Below are 21,765 nucleotides of genomic sequence, written 5' to 3'. Positions count from 1 at the left end.
GGATGTATTTCTTTAAACAATGTAAGCCCCTTCACTTTCCAGCCAGCACACTTGCACGAAAGTTAAATTCTGCACACTTGGAATTCAGGGCTTTATTCTGAGAAGCATCAGAGCATGAGGGGGTGGAGAGAGAGGGAGGAGAAGCCCAGAGCCTCCTGTGAAGACTGAGGCCTGGGTGGGAAAAGCAGCTTCTAAGTGGCTTCAGCTTCAAGGAAGAAAGTGCTGCAGAAACCCCATCGCTGGGGAGGGGAGTACTGATTAAGTCAAGCTCCACATTCTGAGTTTTGTGAAAGTTCGCATTTCTGCCTAAAGTTCCTTGGGGGGGACCTTACAATCCTCAGGAATAGAAAACCGTTTACTCAAGAGGAAGGAGGTCTGTTAGGGAACTTTTCCTCCCCGGTATTAATGGAGACACCTGGAGCCAAAAGACAGCACAGCTGAGCCCAGGGGAGAAGGCAGCATTTAGGCCAAGGTGAGATGAGGTGGGAAGTGAGAGCCAGGGGGCCAACTAGGAACTTCTGGCTTCTCCCCCGGCTCACAGAACTCGGTCCAGCTGGAGCGGCGTCCTTCTTCCCGGGCCAGGGCTGCAGCAGTGGCCGACCGTCCCTGGCCAGAGCTGCTCAGCCCCGGCCGGCAGCGCCCACTCCCCCCAGGGACTACCGGACCCCGGCCAGGGAGAGCAGACATCCAGGCTGAGCCTGGAACTGGACAGCCCCCCACCTCAGCAGCGCGCAGGGTGTAGTCTCTCCTGACGCCCCCCACCCGTCCTCTGTGTCTCCTCGCGCCCCCTCCCCAGGGTCTGCGCCCGTCCCCCACACCTTCACACAGGTCTCCGTCTGTGCTGTAACACCGGCCGCATTCCCGGCGCTCGGCTCGGGTCAACGTCTGCTGAGCTTCCAGAGGAAGCTCATTCACCGCATAGTTGGATGGGGGAGGAGTTGGGGCGGGGTGGGGGTGGGGGGGGCTGTCGTTCTGAACCTCCAGGTGGGGGTCCAGGGGCCAGGTGCTCCAAGAAGGGGCTAGAAAATAGATGGGGACGACCCCACCCCCCAAGCTTGGCCCTGCTTGTCAGTCTCCAAGATATCGGACTCCTGATACTTCGCGGGCTCCGCTTGCGCCCTTCCCCTCGCCCGCCACCCAAGGACCCAAGGCGATGCCCCTCTCTCCCTCCCCCTCTGCTTCTTTCTACCGCTGCCCCTCCTCCCTCCCGAGTCTTTTCCGTCCACGGTCTAGGGCTCGCGGCCTGCGCCTCTGCAAACACCCCCACCCCTCCAATCCGGGCAGAACTCCGAGGGGAGGGGCCGGAGGCCCCCCTTCCCGCCTGTGGTCGGAGAGGGCAGCGCCGCAGCCCGGGATGGGTGGGGGGCGGTAGACAGGGGCCGTCTCTGCGCCCCGCCCGATCAGGCCACTCTGCACACTTAGGGTGGGGGGCTGGAAGCAGGGCTAGCGGGGAGGGGGGGGGTCCGGTCCGGGCAGGTGCGGGCTCTGGCTGGGCCCAGGCGGGCTCCGGGGCGGGGTCTCAGGTTACAACCCCGCGGGGGGCCGGGGGCGGCCCGCGGTTTGGGCGAGTTGGCCAGCCTCGAGAGGGCCGGGCGCATATAACGGGCGCCGCGGCGGGGAGAAGACGCAGAGCGCTGCTGGGCTGCCGGGTCTCCTGCCCCCTCCTCCTGCTCCGAAGGCCTCCTGCATGAGGGCGCGGTAGAGACCCGGACCCACGCCGAGCTCCTGCCGCCTCGCTGCGCTCCGCCCGGGCCCGGCTCCGCCAGGCCCCGCGGTGAGCCATGATCCGCCTCGGGGCTCCCCAGACGCTGGTGCTGCTGACGCTGCTCGTCGCCGCTGTCCTTCGGTGTCACGGCCAGGATGTCCGTAAGTCGTCCACAGCCCCTGCCTGCCACCCTTCTGTGTCGACCCTCAGCATCCTCTTTCGTGGCCCTCTCGAGCTCTGGAGCCCGCAGGTCTGGGTTAGAGCGGCTCCGGGGTCAAGGCGCGCGGAGACGGGTGCAGGATGCGCAGAAGCTCATCGAGTGGAATTCTGCAAGTCAGGGGCTCTATCCGAGCGTCCTCCCTGCGGGTGGTGGTTGGAAGCATTCGCCGGTCCTTGCGTTGCGCAGGAATATTAAAGAAGCAAAGCGTCGGGTCGGAAGTTTGCGCTTAGATTCAAGCGCGCTCTCTTTCACCAGCTTTGATAATTAAAGCGCACACGCACACTGCTTGCCTCACCCAAGCACTCGGGGTTCAGCAAAACAGGTTGTGGCCCATAAATCTTAGGAAAAGTAGGAGAGAAAGAGCACGAGCGAAGAAGCGAGCAAGCGCCAAGGGGTTGAATTCCCAGTCGTGTCCAGGGGTCGGTGTCTGGGGTTCAAAGGGAAGTTAGTTAGACAAAGGAGATGCTCTGAAACTAGTAGGCTGAAACCTGAGGCCACGATGAAGGGCTTCGGAGAGACACCCTGAGATCTCAGCGCCCCTCGTGGGTTTTGTGCCCCTCATGGCTGGCCCAAGAGCAAGGTGCAGCCCTCTTGGCATCTCGACTTTCCCCTTGCCTCTAAAAGATACAGAAACTTCCCGCAGGAGAGGCCATCTGAAAGGCGAGAACATTCCAACCAGACCTTGCTTTTGAAACGTCTGGGAAAATAGCGCCCCCTCCCCGCCGTCTCCCCCCCCCCTCCCATCCGCCCCCTCCGCACACCCCAGCCCCACCCCCCGCCAAAGCCCAGGTACTACAATGAGTTACTTTTATAAAAGTTTCTGGAACTAGCCGAGGCTCTGCCAGGAGTGAGTGAGCGAGTGTGTGTGTGTGTGTGTGTGTGTGTGTAGCAGAGGAGTGGGACACGTTTGGTCGATTGCTATAACAATTTCAACCGTATAAAGTTAGAGATGGCAGTTTTACAATCTGGTCCAAAGGCAGTTCGAACCGCACCTTTCCATCATCTCCTTTGGTAAAGTCACTGTCTGGGATTATATTTAGGACAAATGAAACCTGGAAAGTGTATTAAGTAGAGAAGATTTTTTTTTTTTTCCACGTGTTTGGGCACGTTTCCGACGGCTGGGATTCCAGCCCTGTCTTTGTATGTTACAGATTGTAAATCAATCGCAGGGGAAATTTGGGGGGAAGGTATGGAAATCAAAGTCCGTCTGCCGACGATTCTCTGCAGTCTCGCCTGCCACCAGGCTATCTCTGGAGACAGTTTAGAACGCTGCGGGCCCAGAAGGACTTTCCGTTCGTTAGGGTGGTCGACAGGGGCAGAACTGGAGCCCGCGGCGCAGCTGAAAGGAGCCTCAGGCCGGAGATTTTGGCCAGGGGGTCGGAAGGTGCACTAAGCTGGAGGCGCGCTCAGGGCACTTGTTGGAATACGGTGACTCTAAGTGGCCTCAGCTCGGACTGACTATATATTTGTCCTAAATTTGCACGTACACACTCACAAAGCTGTCTTCTTGACTGATCTCTGCCATAGTGCGCAATGGAATTAGCTAGGTGACTCTCAAAATCCCCAAACTCTCCATCTGGTATTAGAGGCGCTCACTTAAGTGGCAGAGCGTTCTCAGCGCCGCCACTTTCCTAGGAGGAGGGAATGAATTCCACAGCTCTTTGGGCCCAGATCTTCCAGTCTCGCTCCGCGCCGCCCCCCCCCCCCCCCCCCCCCCCCCCGCCTCCTCAGGGGCAGAGCATTGGAGCCGCTGGCTTTGCGCCCTAGCGCATCCTGGCCGGGTAACCCACTCCCCTGGGTCAGCGGACCCAAAGACGTGACGTGGGGAAGGACGCAGTCTGCGTGGACGTCAGGAATGTCAGTAACCTAGGGCTCGGGCACGCCCCTCCTCCCCATCTTTCCACAAGTTTGAGAAGCTTATTGGCTGCTGCGTTTTTGACCCACATCTGCATTTCACAGCCCTTGTCTCTGAAAAGTGCCCCTCGGCTCGGGGGAGAGACCTCAATCCGTCTTTGTGAGGCTTGTTTGCGTTAGGAGATTGGCAGCGATGGCTTCCAGATGGGGCTGAAACGCTGCCCATATTTATTTAAACTGATTCCTTGCGGAGACCTGTGAATCGGGCTCTGTGTGCGCTCGAGAAAAGCCCCATTCATGAGAGGCAAGGTCCGGTGGGTTCCCCCGGACTCCCCGACCCCCTCTCCCACAATGCCCCCCTGTGCCCGCCCGCCGCCACCTCTCAGGCTCCAGCCCTGCGCGGAGCGGCCGCGAAGCAAAACAGTTCCCCAAAAGAGGTAACTTTTTAATTGGCCTGCTACAAAGAGTCGCTTATACGGCCCTGCGGTAATGAGGGGAACCTGATCAGGCGCGCCGGGATGCTATCGGCCGCCGTTTCGAACAGCGATTATGGAGGTGCTGGGCTCCTCCGTCCACACCTAAGGGATCTGGTTACGGAGCTGGCTTCTTTCTGGGGCAGTCATTTAATCGCACTTTTCACCCTCCCAGTGTCCGTGGGCGAGCTGCGTCCAGAGCCGCAGCCACAAAGAGTCACCGTAGGGTTTTCACACCCAGCGCTGCCGGCCCCGCCCCTGCGCCCGCGCATCCCGGGACCGCCCTTCCGAGGGAAATCTGATCTGCCTTCTGGGTGAACCCCCTCGTCCAGCTTTTTACTCTTTTCCCCCTATGGCCCTCCTGGCTGAGAGTGGGTTCTTCTTTAGTCCAGACCCCACCCCTCGCTTTCTGCAGCTCCACCTATTTTAGCAGTGGGTGTGGCCCAGCAATTTTGATACTTCAGCTAGGATTCCCTCCGGCCCCCCCCACCCCCGAATGATTATCTTGCCTAAAAGCTGAGTGGATTTTTTTTTTTCTAGTGGAAAAAAAAAGGGTTTATCTTTCAGAGTCTCCTTAAAGAGCAGGGGGCAGGCCCGTTTCTCTCTCCGCCCACCTGGTTTGTGGCCCTTTCCTATTATTCATCCCTTGCTGCCAGTGCTTTGACGATTTTGATGAGAAAAACAGCGCTGGGCGCTCCCTAGCACGTGGTGCGGGCTCTGCCACGCTTGGCGCTCTTCGGAGCGCTCTTGTCAGCACAGGCTTCGTTTGCAGGGTGAATTCCAGACGGCAGGGCTCTTATGGAGGGGGACTACTCCGTGCCCTTCTTGGTCTGCATTCTTGGAGGGGGCCGGGCCTGGACTGGCTACTCTTGGCCGGGACCAGGCATTCAAAGCCTCCTTCCATATCCCCCTCGTCACGTTGAGCCGTTGTCTTCAGATGGAAGCAGAGGGGGCTCCAGCTGGAGGTCAGCACCCGCAGAGGGGTCTTTAGCCCTGCTTGCCTCCCGGGGCATTTTATCAGCCCTTGTGGGTTCCATCCAGGTGTATTGTTTGACTGGCCCAAACCCCCTCCCCAAGTTGGTCCTAAGACTAATATTACTTAAAGAATGGGACAAGGTCCTACCTCTAATAGCTCCTCCTTTCACATACCTCCACCCCCATATATCCACTTCTGGAGCCTGGCTGCTGATAGAGTCTAATTTTTGTGGGTAGAATTTTCTCCACGCCTTCTGAATTTTAGCTGTCAGTTGTATTCAGCAGATCCCATAATTCCTAGAGGCAGGCAGAAGAAAGAAGGCCTCTGTCCCTGTGTTGAGGGTGGGGTGGGGTGTGGGCGTCTCTGCATTTTCCCTCTCCCCTCTGTCTTTACAGCCCTGAGTCCCCCAGTTCAGAGGCTCATCCTTCTCCTGCTCCTACTCTAACTTGCCCATGACCCCCACATCATCATGTCTCCCCAATATGAGATGCATGAAGACAATACTTCATCCTCGGTGCCCTCCCCGCCACCTTCCCTACTGGGTCAGGATTTTCATTGGTGAATAGAGAGCAGAGTGCAAAGTGGACAATAATATTTGTTGACTACATGGAAGAATGAATGATGTCTTAGAAAAAATAACAAGTTCTCTATGTTGGGTGGCCGGAGTCCACACGCTTCAGCATTTGAATGATGTCAAGTTGACCTGCAACCTCTCTCTTTTTCTCTTCTGGCTCCTCACCCCCTCCTTCCCTTGGCTCTCTGCTTCCCCCCGCCCCACCCTCGGTGCAGAGAAGGCTGGCAGCTGTGTGCAGGACGGGCAGAGGTATAATGATAAGGATGTGTGGAAGCCCGAGCCCTGCCGGATCTGTGTCTGTGACACTGGGACTGTCCTCTGCGACGACATAATCTGTGAAGACATGAAAGACTGCCTCAGCCCCGAGACCCCCTTCGGAGAGTGCTGCCCCATCTGCTCAGCTGACCTCCCCACTGCCAGTGGTCGTAATTTATTTATTTCCTGTTCCACATAAATAAATTACTCGCAGGGGCAGCAAATGCCCTGCCATGGATGCTGGTCACCTCTGTGAAGCAGAGGAACTGGTTATCCATGGGACCCCAGCAGCTGAGGCTGAAGGGAAAGGCGACTTCTCGCTTGCAGGATGACAGTGAGCCTGACACACCAGAGGGGTCCTTCCTCACCAGACACCTCCAAAAAATATGCTCCTAAGACCTGGAGGACAGAGGGGACGCCACACAAGCGTCCTCGCTGTAAGCACCTCCGCAAAGTCCACGAGCCACAGTGGAGATCCAGTGCTCCTTCTGGCCAAAACACAGATTCATTCCTCCTCTACTGCCCACACCTTGGCCGCTCTGTAGAAGGCCTCCAAACATGTGGTCTTCAATGTGGAGCAAGCTCTGCAGGCCCACGGGGCAACAGAAAGGGCAGGCCCCCTTTTGAAAAATATGGAGCATTGGTGGCAGTTTCCTTTTGGTTTTGCCTCTGTTGGTGTTGACTGCCAATCAAGAAGCAAGTTCCTAGCAGAAGGAAGAGCTGGGGTCTGGGAGTTCTAGTGGTGAAGAGCGGAGCTGGGCCCAGGACAGAGCCCCAGGTGCCCACACTCTGGAGCCGGGGCTGGTGAATGTATAGGTGTGCAGGTGACCCCTCCCCAGCTCTGGAACCCATGCCCTATCCCCCTGAAGGGGGATAGGGACACACATCTAGGCCTTTTGGGTGGCCCTCACCATTTTCTTCCTGATCAAGCAGAGAAGACAGTTGAAAAGGAAGCGAGCAGTTGCCTTTCCTTAACACTTCACCCACCATGGAAAGCTGCCTGGGGAAGCCGCTTTGATAGCCCAGTTCCCCAGATCATTTCTGAGGGGGCCTGTGTGAGTGAAGCGTTGATCGCCTTTACTATTTCGCTGCTACAAGTGGGGGAGGGGTTATTGATTCGGGGGGCACTGACTCCAATGCCCTCTGTAACTTCTGTGCTCTGCTGTTTTTTTGTGGTTTTTTTTTGTGCTTGCTTCATGGAGACCCAGCTTGAATGTAAGACCTTTCTAACTACCTAACTCTTCTTCTGGGGTGGGGGATGTGTTGCGGGGTGCTTGGGCTACGGGAGGATCTTCTAACCCTCTGGGGAAGAGAAGAAATTGAACTCAGTTTCTCCATTTTGGGTGCTTTCTCTCCTGGTGGCTGATAGACCTTGAATTCTTTGTATTCTTTTTGGTCCCTGCATGCTGATTGCCTTTCAATAACAAATTCTGGGTCATCTCTGTTCTTCTTGGGACCTCAGCAACTCCAGACCCCAGTGAAACTTAACACCCCAACAGAGGGCTTCAGTGGAGTAACAGGAAGCTACCTCCTTCCCTGGTTGTGTCCCTTTCTATGATCCCTTCACGAAAGTTTAAATGATAAGAAGTTGTACTTTATCCATCTCATGACTCTTACATTTTCCTTCTCTATTTCTTCCATTTGCAGGGCAACCAGGACCAAAGGTGAGGATTGTTGTTGTTGTTGTTTGATTTTTTTTTTTTTTACTTTATATTTTCTTCATTAAAAGCAATGCTGTGCTCCTTAGCATGTGGTTTTTAGGCATCAACAAAAGATCTGTTTCACTGGGCACCTTGATGCAGGGGCTACTGTTTTGTACTGGAGGCTTGGTGAGCTTGCTTGACTCAATCCTGACAATGTTTCATGTTTCAGGGACAGAAAGGAGAACCCGGAGACATCAAGGATGTAAGTACACTTTCTACTCCCATGTTGCATCAACTTTTCTAACTGGGTCATCTCCTTGAGGTCTCTTCTAACTTGCCATTTTGTGGGTGTCTCTTTCACAGATCGTAGGACCCAAGGGACCTCCTGGACCTCAGGTAAGAAAGAGAGAAACCCCGTTTTCCATGCTTTCCTTGAGTTATTGATCAACAGGCTCTCCTGGTCTTGCTGTCATCTCAATATTTTCTTCATTTTCAGGGACCTGCAGGTGAACAAGGACCCAGAGGTGATCGTGGTGACAAAGGTGAAAAAGTGAGTAGAGAAACAATGCTGTCTGACTCTTTGGACTCCCCAGGTTCTCTAAGGACCACCCCCCAAATGCCTCAAGGGCAGCCCGTACACAGATGGGTCTTGTATAAACACTGCTTCACATTGGGGCCTCTTTCTTTCTGCCAAGGGTGCTCCTGGACCTCGTGGCAGAGATGGAGAGCCTGGGACCCCTGGAAACCCTGGCCCCCCTGGTCCTCCTGGCCCCCCTGGCCCCCCTGGCCTTGGTGGAGTAAGTATCCTTATGTCCCCTTCCTTCAGGCGTCCCTCCAGAAATGTGGCTTCTAAATTGCTAGTCACACTTCACCTGGCTGGCTCCCAGGGCTGCCAGAAGTGTGTCCACAGCCTGTCTTGAACATGGACTTCTCCCCCAGGCCTGTAATTTAGTGGAATCACATAGTGGGCATGAGACTGTGGCGCTAAGGACTGACTTTGTTCACTCTCTGGGTTTCTGTAAAGAAAGTCTTCAGTTACCTGGCTTCCTGGCATCTCTACTGTGTGGCTGGTCCTTGGGAGTGGGTGTAGGGGTTGGAGGAGAGGATGACTGGGCACTTGCGGTTCCCTGGAAGAAGAGTGACCACTGTCCTTGGAAGACATTGAAGCTTCATCTTTGCCAAGTACATTCCAAGCAACTATTTATTCTCATGAAAGAGCCCCACTGAGTAAAGGTGTGTGGCTAAAGTTGTTTTTGGAATCAGACCAATCAACAAATTATATTATTGCCCAGTTTTTGCAGGTTTGCCATTTTGATGTTTGCTATGATTTAAATTTTTAAACTTGAATGACTCATAGATGCCTACTATATCCTCTGCTAAAATATTTTAAGACTATTGATTTTAGTGTTTTGCTGGGCATTAAGGTCTTAGAAAAGAAAAAAAAAGAACTTTTAAAAGTGATATTTTTAGTTATATTTTTCAATTTCTATGAAATAATATATTTGATATTTTAGAATTAAAGAAAACTTACAAAATGAAATGCAAGTAGTGGATATTCTTCCAAGTAACACTTCATCTCCCAGGGTAATGGTTATGCCAACTGTCATCTAATAAGCCATTTCCAAAACTATTTTTCAGGAATCCTTAGTATTTCTGATCAATGCTAGGTTAGTCTCCAACAATTGGAGTTTTTTTCTATCAAGATATAGCTTACCTAGCCATGTAGGGAAAACATAGAGCCTCTCAAGCTTTTAATGTTGTTGGGTTTATTTGCAGAACTTTGCTGCGCAGATGGCTGGTGGATTTGATGAGAAGGCTGGTGGCGCCCAGATGGGAGTCATGCAGGGACCAATGGTAAGAAAAGGCACCCGTTCTTCGCAGCCAAAATGGCAGGAGGTGGCCCTCAGCAGAGCCAGGGACTCTGACAACCTCACTTTACAGATAATTACTTAGAGCGGCCCTTCCCCATCAGTTACATAACCTCCCATTTAGCTAGCCCAGGGCGTTTGGTTTTTAATGGCGATGGATGCCAGTTTTAATGATGCGCTGGAGTGACTAAGAAGAATGAGGATGGAGAGAGGCATATAGGCTGATCTCTCAGAAGGCCAGTTGCTATTGCTCTTGGAATGAGAACTGAAGAATGCAGACAGCAGCCACTGTTCTCCCGCATCCACAAGACTTCCAGCAGGAAATCTCAGCCCTGCAGCTCCCACTTGGCACATGCTAAATGAAACTCAGACTTTAGTAAACATGGCTGCTGTCCAGGGGAAAGCAAGGCCAGCTTCTCTGTCCAAATGGTACCTATAAATAAAAATAGAATGTTGCAAGGGGAGAGGGAAATGAGAGGGAGCAGCCCCTGCAGGCCCCCTGCTCACAGAGTAACTCCTTGTCCTTTGTCTGGGCTGGTGGCTGGGAGGCGGCGGCACTGTGGAGGCCGAGGGTGAAGCCTTTCCAGTAAAGCTTCTCATTTTCTGTTCCAATGCAGGGCCCCATGGGACCTCGGGGACCCCCAGGCCCTGCTGGTGCCCCCGTAAGTATTAGGTTTTTCCTTTTGGAAAGTGGAGACACAGATGCTTTCAAGCTCTCTGATGTCAGTTCTGGGGGGGCCAACCTGCTGTCCTCACTTTACTTTTTAGGGACCTCAAGGATTTCAAGGCAACCCTGGTGAACCTGGCGAACCCGGTGTTTCTGTGAGTACTGGCGCTGGCCCTGCCCTGCTGGGGGGACCTTCCGGTGATGCACCATTCACACCCTAGTCCTGTCACCTTCTGGGCTCTGCCAGTGCCCTCTATAGCGGAGGGCTCAAAGGAAACTCAGATGTCCCCTCTTAGCTCTTGGGGAGCTCTTCAGGGAGCCAGATGTGGCAGGAACCGCCCAGGATTCTGTCATGTCAGCCCTTTTTCTGGGTCACCCCTGCTGGCCTGTACTGTCCACTGCCTCCTGCTATGATCTGCTCTGTGCCTCTGCGCTCTCTCAGGACAAACTGGGCTCCTCCATCTTTTTTTTCCTTTTAGATGAACTAGCTTCCAAAAGCTATAATCCCCAAGTTTTGCCCACTGATTAGGTGTCTTCCCCCCTCCAACCATCTCTTAAGCTTGCTTATTTTGTTTGTAGGGTCCCATGGGTCCCCGTGGTCCTCCTGGCCCCCCTGGGAAACCTGGTGATGATGTGAGTACACCTGAGTCAATCAAGTGGCTGCCTCACTTGAAGGGGCCTGGAGAGAGGGGGTGCTGGGTGGTGATGGGCGGATGCACCCTCGACTTGGCCCAGGGGGCGGGACTAGTCAGTTGGAGACTTGGACACTGCACCGTCTGCATTTCCACCAGCAACTTAGCTTGCAAGTGCCTTTGGGGACAGCTTTGGACCCACTGGGAAGGGAAATAATTAAAACATCATTAGCTCCAGGAAGGGAAATTGGGAAGGGAGAGAAGGGAGAGGGAAAACACAAGGGGAAAGATGCAGAGAAGGAAAAACAAAAGAGAAACACTCAACAGCCCAAGATTATCTTAATTGTAAATGAGTTGGGGAAGGCTCAGGCTGAGTCAGGATGTCTGCAAGGGATGTAAACGAAGGGGAGAGAGGAGAGCTGGCGCTGAAGCTGCTCCTGAGAATCCCATTAGGCAGTGAACGTCTCCGAGGTTAGGGAACACAGGCCGGTCAGCAGCGCCTATGAGAGGAGACAGTGAGCCCACCAGGGGAGGCTGGAGGCTGTGGGGGGTGGAGCAGCTTGCCCAGGGCCCAGGCAGGGAAGGCATTCAGGGAAGTTGGGGCCCTGCAGGGGTGGGGGGAGATGAGGAAGCAGGTGGGCAGAGGCATGGCAGGCTGGGAGCAGTGATGACATGCTGGAGTGCACCAGTGATGCTAATGTGTCTTCTGAGGATGCTGAGATTCATCTCTCTCCCTTCAGGGTGAAGCTGGAAAGCCTGGAAAATCTGGCGAGAGAGGCCCTCCTGGCCCTCAGGTAAAGCCCACCTTTCCCCGTCTCTAGTCTCGTTCCCAGCGTCTCCGTCCTTGCAACAAACGCAGTGGCCTCCCACCCAGCTAGCTCATCCAGCTCCGATAGCTCGATCCTAAAGTTCCAGTGGTCCCCACATATGTCACGCTTTCATGCTGATGACCGTGTCTCTGATCCTAGCACAGGCTAGGGGTGTCTGGGGGGTGGCTGGCAGATGTTTACACCCAAGCTGCCTAAGCTGGGGTGAGGCACAGAGAGAGGGATTCTGGGAGTGACCGAAAGATGTTCCTGGTGCCGGGCTTCTGCTTCCTGGCCCCCCAGGGACTTGGCTCCAAGGCCTCTCCCATCAGCCCAAGGCAGCCTTTACCTGGTTCTGCTCAGTGCTCTGAACATCTCTTCTTTGGATTGCAGGGTGCTCGCGGCTTCCCAGGAACCCCAGGCCTTCCTGGTGTCAAAGGTCACAGAGTAAGTATCATGGGGGGAGAGTCCTGAAAGGAAAAGATTGACCAAGGGAGAAAAAAGTCTTGGGGGGGAAATGAATTGTTCTCTTTGGCTTCCCCAGAAGTGTGATTGAAAGTCTTCTCTTGTCCCGTAGGGTTACCCAGGTCTAGACGGTGCTAAGGGAGAAGCTGGTGCTCCGGGTGTGAAGGTAAGGACCAAGAAGCACGTGGGCGTGGGGGACGGACGACGAGGAGATGCTGCCGAGCTCAGCGGAGTTAGGACGTGAACAGCTTGGGTTAGGAACACCCACTGCTACATCCAAACAAACGAACAGCAGGTCCGGAGAGATCCAGGAATTGTCCCTAACAGTACTAAAGCTTGGAGGTGTCAGTGCTAGCTGAGATGACCAGAGCGTTCGGCTTCCTCCATGGGAATTGTCTTGTGGGCTGGCAGTGGGTGCCCTGCTTACTGACCCTCTGCATCTTTTTTCCAGGGTGAGAGTGGTTCCCCAGGTGAGAACGGTTCTCCAGGCCCAATGGTGAGTATGAGCACCACCCCCAGAGAGCCTCCAGACACTCTTGAGACACCTTTTAAGGCCCAGCAGATGGCGCCACTGGAGATGCCACCGGCCCCTTTGGGCGAAGTAGATGTTCAGTTTTGTAGACTGATTTGATTATGAGCAAAAAGTAAAGTGTGTCAAAGTGGATGGTTTGTGCAAGGGCTCACCAGCATTTCTTTGAAATAACCCTGTTAACAGACTTAAGGTGTGCTTCAATTTTTACAAAGTCTGTTTATTTTCAACATTTTGGGGGAGTTCATCTATTGCAAGGAGCAAGAAGTGCCTATCACGAGGCTCCTAATAGGTAACAATGGGAGCACCTGTGTGTTCTGTCATGGCAGAGAAACCTTTGGTGTAATAGATGGGTCCTGAATGAGGAAGGCAGGGCCAGGGGTGTCCACGCCTTTGCCTCTTGGGTGCTACCAGCTCCTCCCCTCCAGTGTCTGCGAAGGGCCCGCGGGTTAAGTGACGGTGCGAGCAGTCCTTGAACCAACTCATGGTTGTGGCTCCTGCTGTGTGTTCCAGGGTCCCCGCGGCTTGCCTGGTGAGAGAGGACGGACTGGCCCTGCCGGCGCTGCAGTGAGTAATTGACAAGACCCAGAGCCACCATTTGCCCAGCTCTTCACGAGGCGCTCGCATTCAGGGTTATTTCGCCTGACCCTCAAAGCAACCCCATGAGGTGTAGATAATATCATCCTCCCGTGAGGATTCACTCTGAGTGTGCCTGTCACAAATCCCCAGGCTGGGTCTGCACAGTCAGAGGACTGGGTGGGGGAGGCCACGGAAGAGCTGGCGGGTAAGGGCAGGAGTCTCTTTAACCAGTCTAGATTATTCAGGTAATCCCTCGACAGTCTCACCCACTCCCCAATCAATCCTGTTTGAATTTATGGACAGACTTTAGTTGGCTATAGTACTGTGTTCCTTTTAGTTCTTTCTGGTCGCTTAGATGCTGCCCTAGAAAAGTGTAACAGTCTGGGGTCAACTCACATACTTTACATTACTATACTGTTGGTGATACTGTGATATACCAGTGGCCACCACTTCACGGGCATGTCCTCCGTTTAATACCCAGATGCTTTGTTTCATCCAAGCTTCCCTCGAATCCTGCCGGGTGGATTCTGCTGTCTTCCCCCTTTTAGAGGAGAAGAAACTGAGGCACTGAATGGTTAACTAGCCCAAGACAAGCTGTGCTTTGCAGCCTCAGACTCCGGTGGCCTCTCGTTAATGGGGGAGTTAAGAGCGTGGGGATTTGTAGCAGTGGAGGGTGCAGGTGTTTAGCTCTGATCCCTTAGCAATAGAGAGCCCTTGTGGGCGCCTGGTCAGGCGAGTGATGCGATGAAAGCTGTGTTTAAGAAAGATTATGCTCTCTGTTGATTTCACACCCCAGCCACCCAAGCTCTGAGGCCCCTCCTCACGGGTCCTTGCAGGAGCGGCCAAAGTAAATCAGCTTCCCTCAGTTGTGCTGCTGTCCAGATAGTGTATCTGTTTTGGCAGAAATTTCCCTCAGAAGCAGATCAGTGAAATAGCGCCCAGTCTCGACCCCCATTTGTCAGCCAGAGCTGTTGAAGTGGCTTGTCCCCGGGTCACTTTGTGTGAGGGGATTAGAGAGCCCCAGGCCTGCCAAGAAGCACTGTGATTGCTACAGACTGTCCAGACCTGGCTTGTGCCTTTTTGGCCAGGCTTGGAGTCATGGGGGCCACACTCCATGAGGGGCACAGATGACCTGCACCCCTGTTCTTCCTCCTGCAGTTGGCCCTGCTTCTTGCTTCTCCTTGCTGACTCCTGTCCCTACGGTAGTTAGACTGGCAGGGTGTGCACAGGACTTGGCATGGAAGATTGACAACGTCACACAGTTCCCAGTGCAGGCCTGGTGTCCAGGCCTGGCCAGGGGCTGGGCTGGGCTGTGGTCATGTGCCCCCCACCTTGGGCCAGATGGTGCCCACTCCCCAGCTTTCCTGCAGGGGGAGCCCTGGATGCCCGTCCAACTCTGGCCTCTTGGGCAGCACCACACTCCCCTTGCTCCCAGGCCTCTCCTCTGGCTGACCCCTGCAGGGAGGGTGCTTGGCGAAGCAGCCAGCCCAGAAGGGGCTCTGGCCAGTGCTGAGGCTTTATGTTCCCTGTGACATTTTCTTCTGTTAAGTGCTCTCCTGTTTCCCTGGTTAATGCCAACCGGGAGAGTCTCGGTCATGAGAGACGGACCACAGCCAGGAGAAAGACTTGAGTCTTATTTAAAACAGGAGCTCCCCCTAAAGCATCCTTCTTCAGCTTCCCGGGAGAGGCAGAGGCAGGCAGGCGGGGCTCAGCTGAGGTCTTCCAAGGACCAGGTGCCTGGCCCAGCTCTGCCCAGCCTAATGATTCCCAGGACCCGGAGGGGCCTTGAGAGAGAGACCCTGGAGGTGCTCACCCTCAAAGTGCATGGCCTATAGAGGAAGAGCCGGCAGCCTTGCTGTCTGTGAATTTGTCTCAGGACAAATTCGGTCCTCGGGCTATGCCCGGTGCCCTGTCCCCATCGCCAGGCTTCTTCCTGGGCTGGTAGCAGATGCTCTGCACTTCTCTGTCTTCCATAGAAGCAGGTTGTTCTGTGGGTCGGGGATGGGGACACACAGATCCAAGAGTTGACCAAGGAGATTATCCGAGTCCTGAAAGGGCTTTCCGCTGTGACAGGCAGGAGGAACTGAGTCAGAAACGATGCTTGGCTATTTCATTTTCCCTGAGTCTTTAAATGATAACATGGCCTTGAATTTGGGGATACTTGGGGTCTCAATGGAAGTCTAAGAAATGATGGAATAGCTGGAAAATTACCCAAGCTCTGTGAGGCTGAGAGCAAGCCCACTGCAGGCCCAGTTCTCAAAGCCACGATGCAGGGTCCTGGGGCTGCTTCCTCCCGCAGCGCACACCTGCCAGCCTCCTGCTCGGCCCTGGGGCACCGTGAGAGGGACGGGACTTGTGGTGTCTCTCATAAGGGCTGCTTCCTTCTCGCTCACAGGGTGCTCGAGGCAACGACGGTCAACCGGGCCCTGCAGGGCCTCCGGTAAGTTCACTTCACCCCCGGCAGGTTCACCTGAGTCCCCGTCAGCCACCCAGTGAAGTGGCAGTGTTTACTCAGTACCCAGGCCACGTTCTAGATTCTCCTGGAAAAACGGGAACAACCTTTCATTACTGAGGGAGTATGTTGGTAACAAGCTTTGAAGCAATGGTTCATTTTTCTCAGCTACACTTTTGGTAGTTTTTTCTGGGGAGGGGTAGAGAGGGAGGTGAAAGAACTACTTGCTTCTCAGCATGTATATAGTCAGAAACTATATACCGCGTCAGAAATGCGGTTTCCCCAAGCCAGGCTTGGGGACACTGGAGTGGGGACAATTTTCATCCAGGGACTTTAGGCCACAGTGGATGTGGAGCAGTATCAGTACAAAGGTGGGAAGGCGTGGGAGGTGAGGGGGTGGCTTGCTTTGGAGGCTGGAGGTAGTCTGCCCAGACTGGGCCGTCATCTCTACATCTGCTTGCTTCCTCCAGGGTCCCGTGGGTCCTGCTGGCGGTCCTGGCTTCCCCGGTGCTCCTGGTGCCAAGGTGCGTGTCCTGCTTGTCGAGTCAGGACCCCCCCTTTCCCCATAACCCTTGCTGACTGCCCCCCGCTGGATGACCCCCCTTCCCTTTGGAGGAGTGTCCCCCGCCCCTCACCCCACCCCTCACCCCACTGCTGCTCTCCATGGAAGCAAGCAAAGAGCCAGGCATTTTGCAGAGTCACCAGCTGGAAGGGAAAGTAAGATGGAATGATAAAAAGCTGGACACACAGTTACAGCTTCAGAGTGGGACAAGGCAGAAAAAGATGGGGGGTCCCCTGAGACCTGGGAGGGGACCGAAGATCAGGAAACCGAATGAAAAAGGCAAAGCTCAGCCGACTTAGACCTGGAAGAAGGCTGGAGGGAAGTGGGCGCAGAGATGGTGCCATCCTTCCCTCTCACCCCTGCTTCATCTTGCGGGGCGGGGCCTGTCTCTCCCAAACCGTGTTAATAGAGTTCTTCCAAGGATTAATAGAGGCCAGTGGGAGGCCAGCCAGTTCAGGGAAAGGCCCCTGTGGCCCAGGAGGGATTCCAACACGCGTGCGTCCCTGGGAATTCTCTCCTGGTGCCGCCAGGAGATGAATAAGGAGCCTCCATGTGGTCACTGGCATCAGGTTGCTTTTCCCCTTCTGGGGGTTTCCATGGCAACCAGACAGTGTCTGAGGCCCCAGGAGCTGGGTGAAGGAGACCCATTGTGAAGAGGGACAGCGGAAGGTGAGGGGGCCTGACCTTTAGAAAATAATAATTACAAAAGTAAAGCAAGAACGTTCTGAGAAGAAACCTGAGGAGGCTGTGCCCTCCCCTCCAGGTCAGCAGTCCTCCCCAGGGACTCCACCATCCAGAGAGCCCAGCTCACGGCCAGCTGTAACTTTCAGGAAAAAATGAAAGTAAAAGCAGAGGCCATTTTGGGAAAAGTAGTGTCGGGGCACTGGTCCCCCAGCTTGCTTTTTGCCCTGGCTTGCTGGCTTCCTTCAAACAGGCTTGACTCAGAGCCTGGTTCACATTAGCCAGATACAAGCCCAGTGGTGCCCCGAGCTGAGATGTTCAAGAGCCTCAATAAAAGAGAAAATAGGTGGGGAAGGGGAGGTAAAGGTACCTACCCATCTCAGCCATCTGTCCATCATCCCACAGTGCTGGACTGGCAGGCTGCCCAGCTCAGGCTTTTCTGATGGGTGCTGATGGAATTAGCACGAAGCCCAGCTTGTAACATGAACCTGTGTGCCTGCTCGTGGTGGTCACCAAGTAGGGGGGAGATGGAGAGTAGAGTGGGGCAGGTAGAAAGTCGTCAGTTCAGCGGGCTCAGCCAGGCAGCCTGCTTGGGAACCTAGGTGCTCCCGTGCAGAACTTTTTGTTATGTTTGTACAGATTGTCCTGAACTGTTGCCCACGGGGTCTGTATCCTTCTGACCTGTCCTCACTGCATCCTTCCTTCCCTGTCTCTTTCCAGGGTGAAGCTGGCCCCACCGGTGCTCGAGGTCCCGAAGGCGCTCAAGGTCCTCGCGGTGAACCGGGTACTCCTGGGTCCCCTGGGCCAGCTGGCGCCGCTGTAAGTGTCGCTCCTCTTTTGCCTGAAGGGTCTGGGGTCTGAGGCCTTGGCACATTTGACTCTGCTGAGGCAACTGGCGCCTCAATCATCAAACCTTCCTTCCGGCTCAATGCCTGCCACCCGCCACCAGCCTCTAGAGACACGTCTCCCTCCATCACACCCATCCTCCCTTGAAGTGTCTGGCAGGGCCAAGCCTGGAATGGACCAGGGGCCTTGGGAGCGCGATGAGGGGTGGGAATGTATTCTTCACTGCTTATCTTTTAATGACACTGTCTCCTTTTTCAGGGCAACCCTGGAACTGATGGAATCCCTGGAGCCAAAGGATCTGCTGTGAGTGCTGCCCTCGGACTCAGCTCCTCCAGGCGGGGTCAGTCCCTCCTCCCTCCCCCCTCCTAATGCCCTTCTCTCTGCTCATGATGACAGGGTGCCCCTGGCATTGCTGGTGCTCCCGGCTTCCCTGGACCCCGTGGTCCACCCGGCCCTCAAGGTGCAACTGGTCCTCTGGGCCCGAAAGGTCAAACGGTAAGATCCGGAGAACTCCGAGTCCCACCCACAGCCCCAAAGTCAAACCCGCCGCCCCTACTTCCCGTGCTCGCAGTGTCCTCTAGCGGGCTGCCTTTAAGGGTGGGGGTGGTGGAGGATTTTTAGGGCCGTGGGGAGAACCGAGTGTGAGAACCTACTTTTCTCCTTTGTTAAGGGTGAGCCTGGTATTGCTGGCTTCAAAGGCGAACAAGGCCCCAAGGGAGAACCGGTGAGTACCTGGCAGCCACCCCTGGCCCACTGCCCACCTCCACAGGAGGCGTGTCCCCTACCCTGGGTCCTCTGAGGGTGCCCCAGAGATGAGATGTGACGGAGAAGCTGATGCAGTCTCAGCTGCCATCTTTGGCCTGACCAGCTTGACTTCCCACTGGGCCACTTCTCCTCGCCCCGCTGATCCTTTGTGACCTCACTTCCGCAGGACCCCCAGCCCTGAAATAGCAGCCATAGCCACCTCCCCCTCGTGCCAGGCCTGTGGTTGCCCCAGGGCCAGGCAAAGACTCATCCTGTTTCTCTGCTATGCTGGTTCTCAGGGCCCTGCTGGTCCCCAAGGAGCCCCTGGTCCTGCTGGTGAAGAAGGGAAAAGAGGTGCCCGTGGAGAGCCTGGTGGTGCTGGGCCCGCCGGTCCCCCTGGAGAAAGAGTAAGTGGGCCGGGAGTCCTTCCCCACGCTCGTTGGGGTGTGCCCTGGAGATGCAAATTGAGTTTCTGTGGCTCTGGGTCTTTGCCAAGTCTATGGACCTGATATTCCTTTTCTCCACCCACCTCCACACTCCTTATTGGTGTCCCTCACCCCTGGGTGACATGAAGCAGTGGGAGTTCCTTTCCAAAAGGTGGGGGCAGACCCAAGAAGTTAATCTCTCAGAATCTTGCACCTGGAGCTTCCCAGGTGGCATGAGTGGTACAGAACCCGCCTGCCAAAGCAGAAGATGTAAGAGACATGGGTTCAATCCCTGGGTCAGGAAGATCCCCTGGAGGAGGGCATGGCAACCCACTCCAGTATTCTTGCCTGGAGAATCACCATGGACAGAGAAGCCTGACAGGCTGTAGTCCATAGGGTCGCAGAGTCAGACACAACTGAAGTGATTTAGTAGGCATGCAAGCACATAGCATCTCCTCTGCAGAGACTGTGGTTGGAGGGTTGGTGGGATGGACACCTGGATCCTGACGAGGCTCTCTGCAGCCACAGTCGGGTCAAGGGCCTCTCTAACTCATTGCCTCTCCCCTCCACTTCTTCCTAGGGCGCTCCTGGCAACCGTGGCTTCCCAGGTCAGGATGGTCTGGCAGGTCCCAAGGTGAGTGGGGGAACAGGGACTGGGGGTCCACATATCACTAGTCAAATGGCTTTCTGCTGACCCTCTGCCTCCTCTTGTGTAGGGAGCCCCTGGAGAGCGAGGACCCAGTGGCCTTGCTGGTCCCAAAGGAGCCAACGGTGACCCTGGCCGTCCTGGAGAGCCTGGCCTTCCTGGAGCCCGGGTAGGTAGCAGAGATGCTTCTGTTTTCAGCTTCCAACTCTGAGAAGACTCCTCACGCCCTACCCCACCTGGTCCCTCCAACCCTGTGCTGACACCCATCCTCTTCTCTCTCCTAAACAAAGGGTCTCACTGGTCGCCCTGGTGATGCTGGTCCTCAAGGCAAAGTTGGTCCTTCCGTAAGTCCATCCTCTGGGGTCATTGGGAGAGGTTGGGGGGTACTCTTGGGGAGGCAGGTGGGAAAAGAGTCAGGAGCCGGGTGGGGGCAGCCTGTGAATTTTGAGAACTGGGGAGGGGAATGGATGGGATGGTAGGTCCTGTGGCCATATGCGGCCTATGCAGTGACTGCAAGTTCTAAAAATGCCACCCCTTGTGCATCTGGGCCTTCCTTTGGGGAAGACAAAGCTTGATGTGCACTTTCATGAACAAAACTTCTAAGCTAAGCAATGCCTTGTCACTGATGAGGCCTGTGTGTGATGTGGGCTGCCGGTTGCGACCTTGGTCAATCCTACATGCTGTTTGCCTGGCCAGTGACCTGCCCTAAGCCTGCGCTCAGTAGATGGACAAATGTGGTCTCATGTCCATGTGCTGAGAATGGTGTCCTCTCTTTCAGGGAGCCCCTGGTGAAGATGGTCGCCCTGGACCCCCAGGTCCTCAGGGAGCTCGTGGGCAGCCTGGTGTCATGGGTTTCCCTGGCCCCAAAGGTGCCAATGTAAGTAATCACCTGCCCTTCCATTTCCTGCCACGTGGTGCCGCTATCCCCCTGCCCCTGGGGAAAGGGCTGGGTCCCAAACAGTTAACCCAAGGGCTGTGATGAGCGAGATCCATGGTGCTCTGGGTGGCTCGGACCTCCACGCCCCACCCAAGGAGTGCCTGTGATCAGGGGAATCCCAGGGCTCTTTAGAGCCCTCAGAACATCTCAGCCATGACACTGATCCCCGGGGCAGCGCTATCAGCTCACACCTCTGAGCATAAGAGGTGCTGATCCTCGACTTTAGCCTTTGCTGTCCATCAGGCAGTGGCCCCACGCCCCAGTCTCCCCAGCCAGCCATACCCCTACTCCCACCAAAGCCCTCCACCTCATGGCCCTGCCCTCTTTCTTCCAGGGTGAGCCTGGCAAAGCTGGTGAGAAAGGACTGCCCGGTGCTCCTGGCCTGAGAGTAAGTATCTCCCCACTGCCCACCCCTGGGTGTCTGTTGGACACCTGTGGGGAGGGAGCATCCCTGTGGCATGCTCCTGGGACCCCTGGTTGGCAGCATGATGCCCATGGCTGAGCCTGTGCTGCTCTGGGCCCTGTGGGAGTCCACCCCAGGAGACTTTGGTGGCTGACAGCAGCCCAGGAGGCTGAGACAGCTCCTATGCTGAGGACTGAGGGAAAGGAGGGGGATGGGAAGGGAGGGCGGGGAAATGGAGTTCAGGTGGAGGGTTGGCTGGAAACTCTGGGCCACATAGTGCACCTGCCCGGTCCTGGGGTCTGCAGAACTGGAGAAGTGTATCATGATATCGCCCCTCTCTCGCCCCACTAGGGTCTTCCTGGCAAAGACGGTGAGACAGGTGCTGCAGGCCCCCCTGGACCCGCTGTAAGTACCCACCCAGCCTCTCTAGGTAGCCCGTGGGCAGGGGCTTGGGGGGGTGATGGAGCTGACAGATGTGGATCTGGGCTGATCCAGGACCCCTGACCCAGCCTGAGCAGAGGCAGTGTGGACTCCGCCCTGGTGGCCCGGGGTGCGGATCACTCACTGATGGGAGAACGGTGGGCAGTGAGGGTGGTGTTGCCTGCTGTGGGTGGCCCCCTGGCCCCTCTAGCCCTGGATGTGGAGCCCAGGCTCTCCAGAAGCTGGCTCAGCTCACCGTTGTCTTCCTCTGCAGGGACCAGCCGGTGAACGAGGCGAGCAGGGTGCTCCTGGGCCATCTGGGTTCCAGGTAGGCGGCTGGACTGGCTTCCTGTTTATTCTCTGTCCAGGGCTCTGGGGCAGCAGCAGCACCCCCTCGATGGGG

The 21,765-nt window shown here is 55.5% G+C and overlaps 1 protein-coding gene across 2 annotated transcripts in view; it reads left to right on the top strand.

Annotated features, from left to right (window-relative positions):
* Positions 1 to 1,618: 1,618 nt before the first annotated feature.
* Positions 1,619 to 21,765, top strand: part of COL2A1 (collagen type II alpha 1 chain) — a 30,406-nt gene continuing 10,259 nt past the window's right edge. The window contains exons 1-30 of one of the 2 annotated variants that reach the window (XM_043446447.1): positions 1,619 to 1,866; positions 6,018 to 6,224; positions 7,705 to 7,721; positions 7,930 to 7,962; positions 8,064 to 8,096; positions 8,197 to 8,250; positions 8,396 to 8,497; positions 9,477 to 9,554; positions 10,186 to 10,230; positions 10,337 to 10,390; positions 10,815 to 10,868; positions 11,608 to 11,661; positions 12,067 to 12,120; positions 12,251 to 12,304; positions 12,590 to 12,634; positions 13,181 to 13,234; positions 15,642 to 15,686; positions 16,169 to 16,222; positions 17,662 to 17,760; positions 18,046 to 18,090; positions 18,184 to 18,282; positions 18,458 to 18,511; positions 18,831 to 18,938; positions 19,537 to 19,590; positions 19,673 to 19,771; positions 19,893 to 19,946; positions 20,381 to 20,479; positions 20,874 to 20,927; positions 21,294 to 21,347; positions 21,637 to 21,690. In XM_043446447.1, coding sequence (XP_043302382.1) covers positions 1,782 to 1,866; positions 6,018 to 6,224; positions 7,705 to 7,721; positions 7,930 to 7,962; positions 8,064 to 8,096; positions 8,197 to 8,250; positions 8,396 to 8,497; positions 9,477 to 9,554; positions 10,186 to 10,230; positions 10,337 to 10,390; positions 10,815 to 10,868; positions 11,608 to 11,661; positions 12,067 to 12,120; positions 12,251 to 12,304; positions 12,590 to 12,634; positions 13,181 to 13,234; positions 15,642 to 15,686; positions 16,169 to 16,222; positions 17,662 to 17,760; positions 18,046 to 18,090; positions 18,184 to 18,282; positions 18,458 to 18,511; positions 18,831 to 18,938; positions 19,537 to 19,590; positions 19,673 to 19,771; positions 19,893 to 19,946; positions 20,381 to 20,479; positions 20,874 to 20,927; positions 21,294 to 21,347; positions 21,637 to 21,690 — 1,995 coding nt within the window. In that variant the 5' untranslated portion in view covers positions 1,619 to 1,781. The remainder of the gene's footprint in view (positions 1,867 to 6,017; positions 6,225 to 7,704; positions 7,722 to 7,929; positions 7,963 to 8,063; positions 8,097 to 8,196; positions 8,251 to 8,395; positions 8,498 to 9,476; positions 9,555 to 10,185; positions 10,231 to 10,336; positions 10,391 to 10,814; positions 10,869 to 11,607; positions 11,662 to 12,066; positions 12,121 to 12,250; positions 12,305 to 12,589; positions 12,635 to 13,180; positions 13,235 to 15,641; positions 15,687 to 16,168; positions 16,223 to 17,661; positions 17,761 to 18,045; positions 18,091 to 18,183; positions 18,283 to 18,457; positions 18,512 to 18,830; positions 18,939 to 19,536; positions 19,591 to 19,672; positions 19,772 to 19,892; positions 19,947 to 20,380; positions 20,480 to 20,873; positions 20,928 to 21,293; positions 21,348 to 21,636; positions 21,691 to 21,765) is intronic. The other variant, XM_043446448.1, reaches the window with a different exon arrangement.

This window comes from Cervus canadensis, chromosome 25 (assembly GCF_019320065.1).
Source record: "Cervus canadensis isolate Bull #8, Minnesota chromosome 25, ASM1932006v1, whole genome shotgun sequence".
NCBI classification, from domain to species: domain Eukaryota; kingdom Metazoa; phylum Chordata; class Mammalia; order Artiodactyla; family Cervidae; genus Cervus; species Cervus canadensis.
This window is presented reverse-complemented; position numbering and strand designations above follow the sequence as displayed.